The sequence below is a fragment of the Triturus cristatus genome, chromosome 6, assembly GCF_964204655.1.
Source record: "Triturus cristatus chromosome 6, aTriCri1.1, whole genome shotgun sequence".
NCBI classification, from domain to species: domain Eukaryota; kingdom Metazoa; phylum Chordata; class Amphibia; order Caudata; family Salamandridae; genus Triturus; species Triturus cristatus.
The window spans coordinates 761,527,649-761,546,036 of record NC_140589.1 but is presented as its reverse complement, the minus strand read 5'-3'; the positions used below and the strand labels follow the sequence as shown (position 1 = coordinate 761,546,036).

The 18,388-nt window shown below is 43.6% G+C and overlaps 1 protein-coding gene across 1 annotated transcript in view; it reads right to left on the bottom strand.

The window, feature by feature from the left end:
* Positions 1-18,388, bottom strand: part of CEP85L (centrosomal protein 85L) — a 464,377-nt gene that overhangs the window by 40,915 nt on the left and 405,074 nt on the right. The window contains exon 11 of the mRNA XM_085611285.1: positions 1,570-1,677. Coding sequence (XP_085467411.1) covers positions 1,570-1,677 — 108 coding nt within the window. The remainder of the gene's footprint in view (positions 1-1,569; positions 1,678-18,388) is intronic.

The window sequence follows — 18,388 nt, the reverse complement described above, 5'->3', positions numbered from 1 at the left end:
CTCAGGAGCCCCTGTGCTGGGTTTGGACCAAGTACCAAAAAGGACGTCAGTAGGGGTGTCATTGAAAGCGAGTAGGGGTTCAGACGCGGAGACTCCGGTTGTAGCACCTCTGTCAAGAAGTTCGTTTTTACTGCCACTGAGGGTAGCTAAAGGTCATGGACCTCAGCTGTACTGCACACCACCATTGCATAGGAAGCGCCCTCCTCCATAACCAAGGTAGAAAGCAAATCAGCATCTGTGGACATATCCAGGCCGCTGGCCTCATCAAGTTTCTCACACCAGTACATAATCTATTCTTCCTCATAGGGCTGGTATTCTAAAGGGTCCAGTGACCCCTCCAAGTCTTCCCCAAGGCCTAGCCCAAGAGAATAGGGCTAAAGCTCTGATCAAGGAAGCAAGCCTCATGGCGGCGGCGGGCGACGCCCATCCTGCTTGGTGTCAGAGTCGGGGATGAAAATGGGGACAGATCAGTGCCGGGGATGGATCAGCGCCAGGAAAGATCGAGATGGTATGACCGGCATCGCTCCAGATCTATGAATGGATCCTTGGGGGCCCACTGGAGTGGAACCAAACAGGGCCCCCTCTGACCCTGCAGGCCCCGAAGGCACAGTTGAGGGGTCATGACACCCAAATATGAGGCACATGAGCTTCAGTTGGGCAGGGTTCACTGTGGCTCCGTGGAAAGTCGGGAGGCGCGGAGTCAGCCCAAACCCAGGCTCCAACGAACCAGGCCTAAAATGCTGATTTTCCCTCATTGAGTCGGTCAACGGATGTGGAGACGTCGAAGAACGCTTCGATTACTTCTTCGTTCTTGTGCCTCGGCTTACCCGAATGTCTCTAGGACTTGGAGTGAAACAATGTAGACTTTGGGCTCCGTGGCCAGTTCTGGGACCTTCACCTAAACTGTACCTTGACTTGCGAGGAGTCGTATGCCAAGCCGCCATGAGTTTTAGGCACCCCTCCCTGGAAGCCTTTGGGTGCCTGGCCCAGCAATCCGAGCACAACTTTGGGTCATAGTCACGCTCCAAACACCACAGAGAAGGTGCGGATCCGTCACAGACATCGGGGGGGGAACAGGCTTAGCAGGGCTTGAATCCGGTCTTATGTGATGACATCCTCAACACACCATGAGGAAAAACCTCAAAAATGGTTGACAAAACATCAAAAAAGTTCAGTAAAAAACTGACGTTGGGTTAGCTCTTCTCTCAGATCAGCACTGGCTGGCGCGGAAATAAAAGAATGGACGTCATAGCGCCTGGGTGGCGCCTATATAGGTACCGTGATGTCACTTCCGGTATGGACGACTATGAATGTGGAGATGATCGACTCCACCTATCAGCGCACAGGGGTACTGATCACGAAAAATCTTCTGGATCCAGTCTGATGCCTGGGGAAATTCAAAAGGCAAGGAATCTGTGGCTAGAAGTCTCTTATCAGATAAAACTAAATCTGAAACGTGGTGGCTCGTTTGAACTAAAGACCTAAGGATATGCCAATTTGCAATCATTTATTAAACTAAATACTATATTGGAACCTACAGTTCCAATGTTTGGAATCAAGTGTACTTACTTCACTTAAAATGTCTTGTAACTGTTGTATACTTCGTTCTTTTTCTGCAAGTTCACTCTTCATTTGCTGCACGGTTAAGTTCTCTTGCACAAGTTTCGCTTCTCTAGCCTACGATAAAGCAGATGCAACCAATTACGTACTGGAGTTAAAAGTTTTACTTTAGTAGCCAAGAATTGGCAAAAATGACTTGGCTTCATTTTAACACATTGAAGAACAAGTTACTTACCTTCTATAATACTCTTTCTAGTGGATACCCTAACCAACAGCAGATTAGAATATTCCCAGGCTGCAGACTGTAATATATATATATATATATATATATATATATATATATATATATATATATATACATACATACACATACATACACTGAAAAAACCATAGGTTTCAGATATGTTATAGTTAGCAATTAGCATTTAAAAAACCTTAGAAATTCACTGAAAAAAACATAGGTTTCAGGGACGTTATAGTTAGAAATTAGCATTTAAAAAACCTTAGAAATTCACTGAAAAAAAACATAGGTTTCAGGGACGTTATAGTTAGCTGGACATTTCACTCTTACAAAACCAAAGAAATTCCACCGTTATAGTTACTTCAGCTAACTATAACTCGCGCTCCCGCAATGCACTGCTGATGACGTCACATATTACATAATTCATGGCATGTTCAGTGACATCACTGATGACATCTCAAATGACATCACTGATGACATCATTCAGTGACTGTGTGTTTCTGTAAAGTTTAAATATGTCAAGTTTAAAATATGTTTTATATTTATATATATCTGCCAAGGTGTATTGAAGAATGAGAATGATTGGGTGTATAAGAGTTTGAATGGATGATTTAGTAAGTGCATGACTGTCTGTATAAGTGAGTAATTAAACGTGTCTAAGTGAATGAATGAGTTAGTCACTAAACTATGTAAATGTCTGTATCAGTCTGTCAGTTGGTGTGTAAGCAGTTGCATGGGTTGGTGAGTAGCTAAATGAGTGTCCATATAGGTTATTGATTGGTTGTCTGAGTATCTGTATGGGTGCCAGAGTGTCTATGTGGGTGGGTGGGGGGTGGGTGACACCGTACATGGATATATAAGTGGGTGAATCAGTGGGTGTATGGGTTGAAGAGTACATCTGTGAAGAGCAGTATGGATGGGTGAGTGTGTGCATGGTTGTGTTTGTGAGTTAATGAATTTCTCAGTGGTACATGTGTGAGTAACTACATATCTGAAAAGCAGTATATGTGAGTGACGGAGTATTTAAATGAACTATATGTGAGAGTGAGTGATTGTGACAGTGGCTGTATGGATGAGTGTGTGGTTGTATCAGTGATTCTATAAGAGAGTAAATATGTGTTTGTGCCTGTAAGTGAGCTTGTTTTTGAATAACTGTATAGGTGTGTGAATGGAAGTGTGATTGCTCTTTTGCATGACTGACTAGGTGTGTGAGTAACGCAATGGATGAGTGGCGGTGTGTGCGTGTCTGTATAGGTGTATGAGTACATGTGATAGTGCTGTATTAATGAGTGACTGCATGTATGAGTTACTGTATGGGTGAATGAGTGGATGTGTGTGAAGACCTAGGAATCAGTGAGTGGGTATGGAGTAACTGGTATTGGTGTGTCTATGGTTTCGAAAATGGTAGTCTATATTGTGGAGTAGGTGTATGAAAGGTTATATTAGGGTGTGAGGAGGTGCTTCAGATTATCACGTGGATGATGTCATCAGTGATGTCATTTGAGATGTCATCAGTGATGTCACTGACCACGTCATGAATGATGTAATATGTGATGTCGTCAGCAGGGCTAGAAAAATCCGAAAAATGGTACTAGTCCTGCAGGTCTAGTACCTTGAAGAATCTCCTCGACCTAACTTCACCCTACTTGACCTCCGTCTCTGAAAGCGGAGCAAATGTGACAAGTTAACAAGATTTAAAGGCATCTTTATTGCTCATTAGCTTTGTGAGCAATAAAAATGCCTTTAAATCTTGTTAACTTGTCACATTTGCTCCGTTTTTAAAGACAGAGGATAAAAGTTAGTTTGTTTTCCTACTCGCCAGAAAGGGCGAGTAGGACCTAAAAATAGCTCGTCCTCATTAATTCTACCTCGCAAATGTGAGCGGGCGAGTGGATTTGTCGAGCCCTGATCAGCAGTGCATTGCGGGGGCGCGAGTTATAGTTAGCTGAACTAACTGTAACAGTGGAATTTCTATGGTTTTCTAAGAGTGAAATGTCCAGCTAACTATAACGTCGCTGAAACCTATGGTTTTTTCAGTGAATTTCTAAGGTTTTTTAAATGCTAATTTTTAACTATAACGAACATAAAACCTATGGTTTTTTCAGTGAATTTCAATGGTTTTTAAAATGTAAATTTCTAACTATGTCATCCCTATTAAGTCCCCTTGAATCCTGAAGGTCCCTGGTGGCCAAGTAGCTCACCAGGTACATTCAGTAAGTGCCACAGACCTGCGTTTCAGAGAGGTGTTCTGAGGCTACGCCCCTTTTTACACCACGCTGCAAACGCGGCTTCTGGCACACTGCGGCTCAGAGGATTAAGTCCACCTGTATCTTGAGGTCCTCAGGACACAAAAGGACCTCATCGTCCCACCAGCAGCCACGTTTGCGCAGTGGTGTAAAAAGGGGCGTGGCCTCGGAGCACCTCTCTGCAACGCACCCCTGTGGCGTTTACAAGAGGTATCTGGTTGACTAGATGGCCCCCAGGGACCCTCAGGGTTCAAGGGGAATTATTCCCCCAATTTAAAATGCGCCACCACAAGGTGCCTTTGCACTGACTGTGGTGCGGGGGGGGGGGGGGGGGTGGGGGAGGCAGTGCCTGATGTGACAAGTGTGCAAGTTGGGTGATTAAGTCTCCTTGAATCCTTAAGGTTCCCCGAGGGCCAACTAGCCCACCAGCTACCTCCAGTAAGCGCCACAGAGCTGCGTTGCAGTGTTGTATAAAGGGGGCGTGGCCTTGGACCACCACTCTGAAGGTACCTGGTGGGCTAGTTGGCCCCCAAGGACCCTTGGGATTGAAGGGGACTTAATCCTCCAACTTAAAACGTGCCACAGGGCGCGTTTGCAGAGTGTTGCTGGGAGGGGGCGGGGCCTCCGGCACGATGCCGGTCTTTTTTTAAATGTCTTTTTGTTAGAATGGGGCTGTGTGGCACCCCTCATTTTTGCTTATTTTGGGCCCTGGGGACCCCATTCCCCAGGGCCTGACCCCTTCTAAAAAAAAATAAGATATATATATATATGAACGGGAAGGGTGCCGCGTGGGCCCCCCTCCCGTGGCCAATTCCTGCCCCGGAGACCCCATCCCCCAGGGCATGGCCACAATAATTTTTTGTGGAGGGGGGCTGCAAGGTGCCCCTCCTGAGGCCTCTGTTGGCCCCGGGGACGCCCTCACCCGGGGCCAGCCGTTATTTTTTTTTAAATATATATTTTATTTTTTGGGGGAGAGGGCCCCCCGTCCGGGCCACTTCTGGCCCCGGGGACCCCATCCCCCGGTGCCGGCCCTATCTGTTTGGGACCGTGGGGGGACCCCAATTCCCCCACGGTCCCGCCAGCTCCACACCTCCTGCGGGGACCGCATTGCTTTTCCACAAGGGGAGCTGCTAACATGCAGCTCCCCTTGTGGAAAAGCAATCTGGTTTGGATTTTGTAAGGGAGAGCAGGAAACCTGCTCTCACTTACAACATCCAAACCAGTGTTTGCTATGACAGGGCGGGAGCCGTACGTCTCCCGCCCTGCCATAGCAAACAGCAGTGTCCCAGGGAGTGGGCACCACGGCACAATGCAGGAGCCGGCCCTGGGGGGTGGCAGTCCCCAGGGCCATGAAGGGCTCCAGGAGGAGGGCCCCGCAGCCCCCCTTCCACCTAGTGCAGAGCCCCGGGGAGGTGGTGGTCCCTGGGGCGTGTGGGGGGGGCTCGATCCCCCCACACAGGTTTATTTATTTTGGTAAAAAAGCCCCGTGGGGTAGCAGTCCCCGGGGCAGCGTGGGGGGCCGTGTACCCTCCAGCGAATAATTAATAAAAGACCCGGGGGGTGGCGGTCCCTGGGGCTTGGGGGGGGGGGCATGGAGGCCCCCCACACATTAACAAGCATTGGCATAGCCAATAGGTCTCGCTTTTGGGACCTTGTAAGTATTTAGTTATGCAGCACAATATCCTTGGTGCAACAACATCAAAACCCTGCGAGTGCTTCAGAGGACAGGTCAATGCTGAAAGGATGCTGCATAGAACAGTTCTCAGAGATTTATGCTTCTAATATCCTTGACTACGGCGAGAGTTTAGTTTTCTGCAGAGGACGCCTTGACAGAGAGGCAGCAAAGATGAAAGGCCGAAAACACCGATTAATCTTCGGGGGGACACAGAAGGGGAGCGGGGTGACAGAAGGCCTGAAAGCGGAAATGGCAGCGAGGGTGACAAACGTACGCCGAAAGGGAGAGGGAGACAGTGCAAGAGGCACAAACAACAAGTATTGGCCGCGCAGCCGTAAAAGTAACGCCGCGCGGCCGTGAAAGTCATCGCGATCACGGTGGAAACGAAAGTGATCGCGATGACACGCTCTGTGCTCGCAAAAATGAAGTTTAAAAAACGCGAGTGGTGCGCGCGCGCGACGGGAAAAAGTGCTGTGCACGTCACGCGCGCTTGTGCGCGTAATAGCAAACTGGTGGCCGGCAAGGTAGCACTTTTGAAGCAGCTACTAAATGTCTCGCCAGAGCAGCGCATGCGCTGGCTCAGGAGAGACCTAAAAAGGAAGCCCCGGGGGGTGCCGGTCTCCAGGGCTGCAGGACGGCCAAGTGCCCTCCCGCACATAATTTTAAGCAAGCCCCGGGTGGTGGCGGTCCCTGGGGCTGCGAGGGCCCCCGCATATATTTATTGGCAATGCCCCTGGGACCTGGACCACCCGTGGGCCTCAATTAAATGAAGCGCTTCATTTATTTAAAAAAAAAAAAAAAAGGGGGGGGGGGGGGGGGGAATCGTGACCCCAGCGCGAATTTCGCCGAAATTTACAAAAATTTAATCTTTTTTGGGCCCTGGGGGTCCTTGCGGGACCCCCTGAGCACGCCTAGGGGGTCAGGGTTTTTCTACCCTGCCTTCTTTTCTTGTTTTTAAAAAAAAAATTCACTGTTTTCTTGTGACTCGGTTCTACCGAGTCATAAGATGGCTGCCAACACTTCCTGGTTTAGAGTGTTGACAGCCAATTAGAATAAAGCTCGTGGTCGGGAGGGGATAACGAAACTTTTATTTTTGGAATTTCTCAGCAACTACTGAACGGATTTACACCATTTAAAAAAAGGTCGCTTTCTTTACCAAGCACAACCTTTTTGCCAAATTTGTAGCCTGTCTCAACAGTTCCTATGGAAATTAACACATGAATAACACGTTTTGGGACCTTCTTTTTTTTCAGCCCCCGTGTGACGAATCACCCCCAAACTTTCAGGATAGGAGCTGACCTAGATAGACTTTTTTGGGGGAGAATTTCGCTAAGATTCGCCAAACGACGCCAAAGTTATCAGCAAATCAAAAAACATTTTTTCTATGGAAACTAGGTTCCAAGTAGAACTACCTACTGGCGACTGCCAGTAGGTAATATAAATAAATAAATTAATATATATATATATATATATATATATCGCTCAATTCCTTCAATAGTAAAGAAATAAAGCACTCACGAGGGGCGCTTGAAGACTTTATTCAGCAACCAACAGCAAACAAACGCGTTTCGGCGAAAAGCCTTCTTCGGTGTTCATGACACACCGAAAGAGGCATGTTTAAAAAAGCATTTCATTGGTGCACTGAAATCAAGAAGGGACAAGCACTCTCATTCTAACGTGAGTGCCATCTTGAAGTTATGTATACACATACATTTCATATAGAAATTCATTAACACTATACTTCATTATTCACGTAATTATGATCAGAATTAGTACTTATAAATCAGCTTATTGCCAATTCAGTTAATTCAGCCATGTATCGGCTGTACTGTACTGTACCACATAACATCTTGCTAAATCTAGCCGTGGAATCAGATCTAACAGAAAATGAGTCAAGTGATGATCAAGCAGGAAGACCAGCGGAAGGGAGAAAAACAGCGACTCCTTTTCACAAAGAATTTCAAATAATTCGCCAATCATGGCTACGGGGAGGAAAGAACAAGCCACCCGAAGGAAGCGCAGAAAAACGTGATGAGCGGGTGGGGCAGAAAGAGGAAAAGCACCACCATGGGTGAATTGCAACAAAAAAATCAAGCAAGCGGCAATAGATACTACGAATCTTACGGTGGTAAACCTCACAAAGAAATCTCTCACGGACACTGAAATTAAAGTATTGAGTCTGGGACTTACATTCTGTCCTAGTAATCATCTGGAGTACATGCAAACCAGAAACGACCTCTTCAGTTTTAAACGCAAACTGAAATTACATAAATATTTAAAACTGAGGTCGAATATATTAGGGATCCTAAAATAGGGTCATTAAGACTGATAAGCTACAGATACATTAACTAGAAAGGATCTGCCAGCAATTGAACTTTTGGAAGACCTCAGATTAGAATGTGAGGGTAATCTGGCTGCCAATGACAACATGGCAGAAAGGGCTAAGAAAGTAGGTATTGAACAAGAAAGAGAAGAGAGTCCATTCAAGCCTACATCTCTTTTCAATCCCATATGCCATTAGACGCTATTGATGTCTTCTTGGAGGCCATGGTCAATGACTCATTACGGGTTAGGTCAAAGAAGACTGGGCACCAAATAAGAAGTAATATAACAATTGCGGAAAAGACAGCATTGCAGAATCTAATGAAAGATGTGTCAATAATAATTAAACCTTCTGATAAAGGTGGTAACGTAGTTCTTCAAACCAGGGAACGGTACTGCAATGAGGCTCTGCATCAACTTTCGGATGAAAAATACTATGAGATATCAACTAGTGATCTTTATCAGAAAAGCATCAAACTGTATGATGAATTAATCCGCAAGTGGTACGACAAATCAATGTCGGGGACAGAAGAACATATGTTTCTTCGCAGTAACAATTCGGTGGTTCCCACCTTTTATCACATCCCGAAATTGCACAAAGACAGTCTACATCCACCTGGTAGACCGATTGTTTCTTCCTTGAACAGTCTGACCGAGCACCTATCAATGTTTATTGATCATTTCTTATTTTCTTTTGTGGTACAACTTGAATCTTACATCAAAGATACTAAGGATTTCTTGAACAAAATTTCAAAGATAATATGGGACCCCATTTATCTGCTAATGGTGCTGGACATTACAAGTTTATATACTTGCATAGAACATAAGCATGGTTTAAGGGCCGCACAGTTTTATCTGGAGAAACGTCAGTTACGTTATTCTGAACACAATCAAATGCTGATAGAGCTTTTGGAGTTTTGTCTTACAACCAATATTTTCTTGTTTGAAAATCAATATTTCAGACAAACATCTGGCACGGCGATGGGCACCTGCTTCGCCCCCAGTTATGCGAACTTGTTTGTTGGCAAGTGGGAGGAGCGGGTGCCCAAAACCTATATAGGTCAGAGTAGTGGTAAAGTGGTGGATTGGTATCAATATATCGATGACCTGTTCATTGTGTGGCAAGGGACAGTGACTCTGCTCTTGGATATATCGATGCCCTCAACAATAATGACCTTAATCTACACTTTTCGGGAACAGTGAGTCCAGTGGCAGTGGACTACCTGGATCTCAAGGTGTTTATAGAGGATGGGAATATACATACAGCATTATACCGCAAATCTACAGCGGGCACTTCCACATTGTTTGCCACCAGTAATAATCCACCTAAACTCATTCAAAGCATTCCGTATGGCGAACTTCTCAGATTAAAGAGAAACAGTACTAGAGAGAAGGACTTTGAGACACAGAGTGTATTGCCAGATTTACTGTGAGGGTATATGAGCCTGTAGTCTTAACAAAAACTTTGCAGAAGGTGCAAGTGATCCCAAGAGATAAACTCTTGATGGATAAACAGAAACAGATAGAGCAGGATAATAAGGGTAAATTCCGGATGGTTACCCCTTATTCCTCAGAAACTAACCATCTGAAACATATGCTTAAAAAAATATGCACATTCACAGATAGTGTTATCTGTGATGATATTCCGGCCTATCCTTTAGTAACTTTTAAGAAAGCTAGGTCTTTACGAGATATGCTGGTAAGAAGCCATCTAGAGAAAGTACCACAAAGAATGAGTACTCTAAAAGAAATGAAGGGATTTTTTCCCTGCAGTAGATGCAAAGCATGTTCCAATAGCAGAAGGGTCCGGTCATATAAGATACCAGATACAGGGAAAACAAAGGAAATAACTAAGTTTATAGCCTGCAGTACACCGTATGCGGTATACTGCTTGGTATGTCCATGCGGGCTACGCTATATAGGTAGCACTATCCATCAATTGAAAATTAGGACATTGGAACATTTAACAGCCATAGACAAATTGAACACTGCACGTCATTTTGCCGAACACCATCAGAGCGATAGAAATCAATTACAGTATTTCGGCTTAGACTGTGTTCCAATAAATGTTCGAGGGGAGATAGGCTACGCAAATTACGGAGACTAGAATCACGGTACATTATAGATTTGCTCACAAAATTTCCAAGGGGATTGAACAGTGGGGAAGAATTAGCTGTTCATATAGGCTCCTAGTTTGCAATAGCTACAGTTGACACATGATCTTCTTGAGTCAGTAGATATTAGAGTATTCAATGTTTTTTGAACTTCTGATGACAATATATGGGATTTAAATAAATGTAGGAGTGCACGAATATGGAGTTTTATAGGAAGGGACATATGCCGATCCACGGCTAGATTTAGCAAGATGTTATGTGGTACAGTACAGTACAGCCGATACACGGCTGAATTAACTGAATTGGCAATAAGCTGATTTATAAGTACTAATTCAGATCATAATTACGTGAATAATGAAGTATAGAGTTAATGAATTTCTATATGAAATGTATGTGTATACATAGCCTCAAGATGGCACTCACGTTCGAATGAGAGTGCTTGTCCCTTCTTGATTTTAGTGCGCCAATGAAATGCTTTTTTAAACATGCCTCCTTCGGTGTGTCATGAACACCGAAGAAGGCTTTTCGCCGAAACGTGTGTTTGCTGTTGGTTGCTGAATAAAGTCTTCAAGCGCCCCCCGTGAGTGCGGTATTCCTTTACTATTGAAGGAATTGGGCGAAATTACGTAGCGGGATCCACTACCGCAAACCTGCACCCGCCCGCGAGTGCTCCGCCCGAAGTGGATAGTGAGCGTTATATATATATATATATCGCTGTGTGGCTCTGCAGTAACATCATACCGCCCTGGAAGTAATGGAGCAAAGCTACATATTAGCACAACCACTGCACGCTGACATCTGTTTCTCAATCTTTCCCCTTCCACGTACCAAGGACAAGGAGTGGAGTACTTCTAACAAATTGCAGGTGGCAGTGTGCCAAATCTAACATGGAACTTTATTATGATGGTCAAAAGCCAATGCCACAGAATGAGGAGATGGGAGGGCAGTGAGGAATTTGTGGTTAAATAGAGGATCGACCAGAAAGAGCATTACTGATGGTAAGTAACTTGCTCTTCTGAAGGATACTTCTAACAGCAGATTCCTCACCTTCAGAATACACACCAAATCAGTACTTCACAAAGATGGAGTGTCTGAAGAGTGTCTCAGACTAGGAAGTCTTGCAGGACTGAGTGGGCAAAATGTTGGAGCTGGCTAACAAGGAAGAAATATTTTGTGAACATGTGTTGTGAAGCCCATGTCACATCCTGAAAGATGTCCAGAACCAATAACCCCTTGCCAATGCCATCATAGTGGCCCTTGCCCATGTGGAAAAAGGATGATGTGGAGTTAGCTCTCTGCTGTAGAACAAAGGCCCTGGATCTCCACCTCCCATAGATGGTGGTTCCCAACCCAGTAACAATGCATCGGTTACAACTCTGACATCTGGGTGGGGAAAGGAGTGTGGCCTGCCAATTGTCAGGTTGGCGCTAGTCTGCCACTGAGGTTCTGAGCCATCTCTTGCAAGATCTGGACAAAGTCAGAGAGGCAGGTCAGGTGCTGGGCCTACTCAAATTTCAGGTTCCATTGCAGGGCCAGCATGTGCCCATCTGGTAAACAGGATGAGGAAGACGCAAGACCAGGAATTAGTATTTGTCAGTAATTACTATTTAATGGAAACTTGTGCTAAGTTATAAATCCCCATACAAACAGCAGTCAGCAAACCTGGGAAATAACCTCTCAGATCAGCAGGGCATACCTACTCTTCTCTCACAATCTGGCTGAATAGCACCTAAAGTATGCCTCTCCTGCTCCAGCCAAGCCCACAAAAAGTGCAAACTGTTTGATGCCGTAAAGCCCCACCATACGATGTTAGTCCAGAATCGCAAATCCTGTTGTCATAATACACAAATAGCTGAAAGGAGGGCAGTGCCAAAGGCATCACAGAATGTTAATACATGGACCTTTGGGATTTGAGGCATCTCTTTCACAAGTGGCACTCGGAAACTCTGCTCCTGTTGGTGCAACAAAGGGTATGTGATCAAAAATAGTTTCCAGTATTGCAGTCAACAACTTAGAAACATCATCGTCAATGAAAAAGAAAGTCTGTCCTTCCCAGTACTGTAAACTGCACATGTAAAGAAGAGATGCATAGGAGATATTTGGACTTTTTCCAATCACACTCATTTCTAGCTCCAGAAAAATGATTCAGTTGAGCTCATTCTATGAAAACAGATGGGGCAATCAGATATTTTGGAAACAAATGGCATTCGTCATCTCTTGCACCCTTTAAATACTACAGTACTTAATCACTAAGTTCATATTTCTCCTAGATAAATGTGAAACATAGTATCAAGATGGAGACCTGGAAACAATAACAGGGAACCCTGTAAATTAAATTCTTGGAGTTATTACTGCTTTAATTAACCACAAGGTTTAGCTACAAGAAGCTATCAAACCCAGATGGGATTTTCCTTTCAGTTAAGACCCAGGAGGAAAGTGCAGAAAGACATCGAACCTAAAGCTTAAAAATCGCTCATCTAAAGTTCATGATTTATTGCAGATAAAATAGAGAGAAGATTTACTCCCATCTAGAATTACACAAACGTTGCTTAACGTAATACAACACGTCATTGGTATTATGCTAGGTTTCTCAGAGCACATGCCTTTCACTATTTTGCTATATTTAATCTTGGCATTCAATGGCACATGTTTAGAAAAGACATTCAGCATGCAAGAAAGCTATGAGCCAGCCATCACAGTATCTCCAAGAATGTAAAGTGCGGAGTGAATTTTAGCTGGCTGATCTAAAGTGACTCAAAAATAGTGCCATTTTGAATTGATACCAACAAAACTGCCTAGATTTCAGAAGCAAATGAAGCCACTTTTGAAGTAGCCATTAACGGCTCCAAGAAGAGCATTCGACGTTTCCACAATATCAGCCTAGTTGTCAATAAAGTGGATTCCTTTTGCAATAGAAAAGCTTTCAACCACAGTTGAAGGCAAAGTGGAAAAAACTTGAAATTATATGGAACCCATCTGTCCATACATAAAAGGACAACTATGAACGTGGAGCCGATCAACTCCACTTACCGGCGAGCAGGGGTATTTGTCCTAATCCAGCTAAATTTCTATCGACATCCAACATATGCACTCCTCAGCCTTGCTAAATTTACTGCCTGATGTGGCTGATTGCTGTCCAACTCTATCGTTAAGGATGTGATGAAACACCAAAACATAAACACCCCAATTTTCTTCTTGTGTCTTTGTGTAACACGTCTGCTATAAAGTTGTGCAAAATGATAATTTACCCTAGCTTGAAAACTTTTGTTTGCATATAAAGAAAGTATTAAGAAATGTGCTAAGGTTTCAAATTTAAGCCTAATGAGTGGAGTGACTGTGAAAACACGCACAGGAAAATATTCAGATAAGGAGATAGTTTGATTATTGTAATGGACAATAGATAAATTCAATTACTGGTGTAGCCAAAGCCAGTTTCAATAAGTATGAGACTGAGGAGGAGTTAAAGGGCATATTGAGGAAATCTTTAGTAACTGGAGCAAGATATTTCAAGAACGTATTAGTAAGCAAAGCGGCTGTAATCATAGTGTCAATTAGAGGCTGATTGGAATGTACAGAAATATCACACAGAATGGGTGAGTTGTTTTAGATGGAGACACATACTAATATCATGATTAATATCTTAAATATATCTGGTTTATCGCAGGCTCTTCTGCAATATTTATAAAGAGGGTCTTGCTCCTTCTGTGGGGCCTACTAAGGGATCTTTGAGGGACGGGGCAAATAAGGAGAATACCTGCTAGATGCAACTTACACTCCTGCATCTCTGGTCTTAACACCAGTTTTTAACATTAGCAACTACACGGTTTTTGCTCCCCTTGCAAAGGCCTATCTGGTTCATTAGCCCCTGTACTTACCAAAGTACTAAACAAAACCCTACCAAATACTATGTAATTATTCAAAGCATGTGCACAATTTGTGGCTAACTCAGGGCCACTAGGCAATTTCCTCATTTATGTGGATTCTCTCTTATGTTCAAACTTTCCCAGGGCTTATTTGTGCAGCACTGGAATGAGTATCCTTACTATTACAAAAAATCATACCCCACAGCTTAAAGTTGCTTTTCTTATATAGTGGACACATCCAGTTTGAAACGGACTTGCATGAGATTGACTTGCCCTTCCAATTACCCAACATTACAACTTTACCACTGGAGATTGCAGAGTTAGTGCGAAGTCAAACTGACAAGATAAAGTCTTGCAGGGGGCAAGGCTTCTCAATCACTTTCTTCTCTATCTCACAGAGGAAAATTCATTTGTTCGAGTGAAAATATTTTTTCCAGGCAAATCAGAAGCTGTTAATACTGTTAAAGATACAGAACTCATGTCGGAGGAGCAGGTAAGGTGCCTTCTTAAAGACTCCTGCCACACTCTTCGGCACATAAATCTCTCCCATCAGCATTCTGACGAATGAGGTCTTAATAACTTTGGACACTGAAATTGATACATTTCTAGCCATGATGTACCCATTAATCAGCATCTGTTAACTTAGGGTTGCAATTCACTAGGCTGTCATGATGTTTCAGAGGAAACACGCATCATTCCCTTCCTGCAAAATTATTTTTACAATGAATGAATTGCCATTCGTCTGCCAACAAATGCCCCATCAAACGGCAGCTAATCAGGTGCTTATATTTGATGCCTGACACCGATCCTGCAACAGGTATTCCTCTGTGAAGATTACAGGGATGAAAGAAGCAAAGACAAATGGGGCAATCCTTTTCTGGCTAAACAGTGTAGTTCCGCCAATACGCCACCATCTCATGTTATATAGCAGAAGGGAACTGGCCTTATAGATTTGAACGTTAGCAGCAGTGCTTTACATGGGCCGGTACAAGGTACCGGCACTTTTTTATTTTGAGAGGGAGAGTACCGGCACTTCTCAAGAGAAATGCAATACTTTTAATTGGAGAGTACCTGCACTTCTCAGAAACAAGCAGGTACTCTGGTACAGAGTACCAGCACTTCTATTTTTCCATTTCAAGCACTGGTTAGCAGTCCAAAGAAGGATACATTACCCCCTACCTGAATACCTTGGTTCTCGCGTTTGAGACTGGGAATTCTTCATGGAATGGGGTCCTTTGGAAGGGGGTGGAGCTGTGAGGTGAAGGGGATTACTTAACTCGCCCCAAAGCAATTGTGGGTATATCATGCCAGAGGTGGAAAGTTACTTACCTCCCTTTTTAAAATGTCATGCAGGCTTAGGGAAGAGGCAGGTATGACTGATAACCGGGGCATGCGGGGAAAGAGTAAACATCAACATAGCGTTCAAGAACCCTGAGGCTAGTAAAATTTGGGGTAACTGGAGCCCAGAATGTAGCTATCTAGGCACACCTCAGTGGGATCAGAATGAGTCCGATTGCCTCAGCGATATCGATTAGGGAAATAGGTTGTCACATAGCTTGAAAGTGATATCATGGAATATAAATGGCTTGGAGAGGAAACAAAAGTTGAAAGTATAAAACATCAAGCCCAGTGTGCAGAGATCATTTGTTTACAGGAAACATGGCTATGTGACAATACCCCCTGTAATTGAAGGCTTTGTCCAACTTCATAAACCTGCTAGAAAAAAAAAGATTTGTCCGACCGTCCGGGGGGGATCATGACCCTTACTTCAAACAGGATTGCAAAAAAAGTAAAGTTAATAAATACATCATGCAAATGGTTGTTGGTTTGCAAGGTATCCCTATTGGTTACAGAAATGAAGGACCACCTGATACTCGTGAATGTTAACATACAATGGGGTTCCCAAGAAGAGTACGAGGTGGAAATGGGGCTTTTCAAGGACGACATGAATGTTTTGTGTGAAAAGTATGAGAATGATCTGATTGTCATAATGGGAGATTTCAATCACAAACTAAATCCCAAAAAACTAGAACCCTGGTTCAAAGAAATACTGAGCTCATACGATATAATGCCAGCTGATTTCCCCATTTGCACTCCCACTAGACAAGATGAAGCACTTGGGAAGTACTTGGGATCAAAGGGGTTATTTAGCTTGAATGGCAGGATGGAATCCGACCACCCATCCAAACAGACCTTTAGCATAGGTACCCAATACTGCCCCATTGGCCATGTGTTTATACATGCCTGGAACTATGCCTTAGAAAAAGGGTTCCAGGTAACCTTGCGTAAAGACAGCGATCATATTGCCCTGTACTGTGAATTATTAAGGGGGCCAATAAATCACCCCAAAATAGTCCTTCCCCAACAAATGGTATACCCTAAACGCCTGACTACAAAACTAACAGATGAATATTTAGAGAAACTGGCAAGTTTTCAACAGAAATTAAATATGGAATGTGCTAAGGATCATAAAGTAGCATGGGTTGTGGAAAAATAGAATAGGTTGTACAATGCCTTAGAGTAGAACTAAAAAGCAAGAAACGTGGCACCATAGACATGCAATCTATACAGGGAAGGCAATTAAGGTGGTTCAATCTAGAGTGTAAGAACAAGAAAAGGTTAATACGGAGAGAAGAGAGATGTCGGAGGATAAGGTTTGACCAGGGTAGACTGGCTAACCTGATTAAACTGAGAAAAGAATACAAAACACTAGTCAGGAATCAGAAGAGGATTTTTAAAGAAAAATGTTGGGAAAACTTGCTGGAAACAATTGAAGCAAAAAATTTAAAAGGGTTTTGGAAGCTGATACAGGATGCTTCCAGTCGGACCCCAGGGACCATGAGCTGTGTAGTGGACGTAGCAGCTTGGGAGGAGTATTTAGGAGAATGATATGAGGCAAGTGAAGTGCTCGCAATAAGTAAAAAAACTCGGGAGGGGCTTGTGAACAGCTAAAAACATCCTTTACAGTAGAAAAAGTAAAGGATGTAATAGGGAAGTTAAATTTAACTTGTGCAGCAGGACCCGACAATTTACCTGCTATCATAATTAAATCACAGCTAAACTGGTGGGCTGAATTCCTATCCCATATGTTGTCAGCCATATTGGACTCTGGTCATATCCCCAAATCCTGGAGGGGGGCAGTAATTAGACCAATACATAAGAAAGGTGATAGGAAGGCCCCAAAAAATTACAGATTGATCAATCTGCTGTATGTTGGTGAGAAAGTTTTTGTCAAAATAATACTGGGCAGATTGAAGGATTGGGTGGAGCAGCGGTCGATTGTGCCAGCGAAACAAGGAGGATTTAAGGAGGGACACTCTACGATTGACCACTGCTTCGACCTATGGGTGGTGGCGCGGAAGTCTATGGAGCAGCATAGTAGGCTGTATTGCTGCTTTGTAGACTTCTGAGCGGTTTTTGACCTGGTGGATAAGAAATGCCTATGGGAGACCCTGAGAAGGTATGACGTTCCGGAAGATCTCCTAATAGTAATACAGGAGCTGCATAGTCAGAATTGGGCCCAGGCAATTAAGGACACGGCGGGGGGGTTGACACCTGAAATAGTGATTATTAATGGCCTAAGAAAGGGGTGTGTACTGGCTCACTACTTTTTGCCATATTCTTAGCAGATCTGCCATCATTTCTGGTGGCAGATAGAAGTGCTAGCCCAAAAGTGAATGAGAAACAATTATCCTGTTTACTGTATGCCGAATTCTCTATCAGACAGCATGGGCCTGCAAAGGAAGCTAAACGCATTTAGCATATATTGTGCGGCAAAATGACTAACAGTAAACCTGGATAAAACTAAAATCCTGTGTTTTGGGAAGAGAGACCAGAAGTTTAATTGGTATTTGGGACAAACCAAATTCGAGATTGTTAATGAGTACAATTACCTTGGGATCTGGTTTGACAAGTCATTAAAGTGGTGCACGCACTTGGAGGCACAGAAAGGAAAAGCCCATACATCTGTGTGTGGGCTGAAAAAATGTAATCGCAGTTATGGTAACATGTCCCATAGACCATTGTTAAAGACCTACAACGCAATGATACCTCCGCAACTACAGGATGAAGCAGAAATTCTCTGCTTAGGCAGTAAAAGTAATTGGAAAAGTGAGGAAGGAAAATGCATAAAATCTTTAATGTCATTGCCTAGCTCATCTACGATTCAGGCAAATAGATTGGAGTTGGGCATGACCTTGTGGAATGTACAGGTGCAAGTAGGCCTATTAAGATTTTGGAAACGATTGGGGATAGGAGAAGATATGAAAGTGTCACAATGGTGTAAGAATGAGATTCAGCATAGTGTACTAAAATGGCCCAAAGCGTCCAGAAAGAAACTCTACACCATCTGAGAAAATTTAGATGTG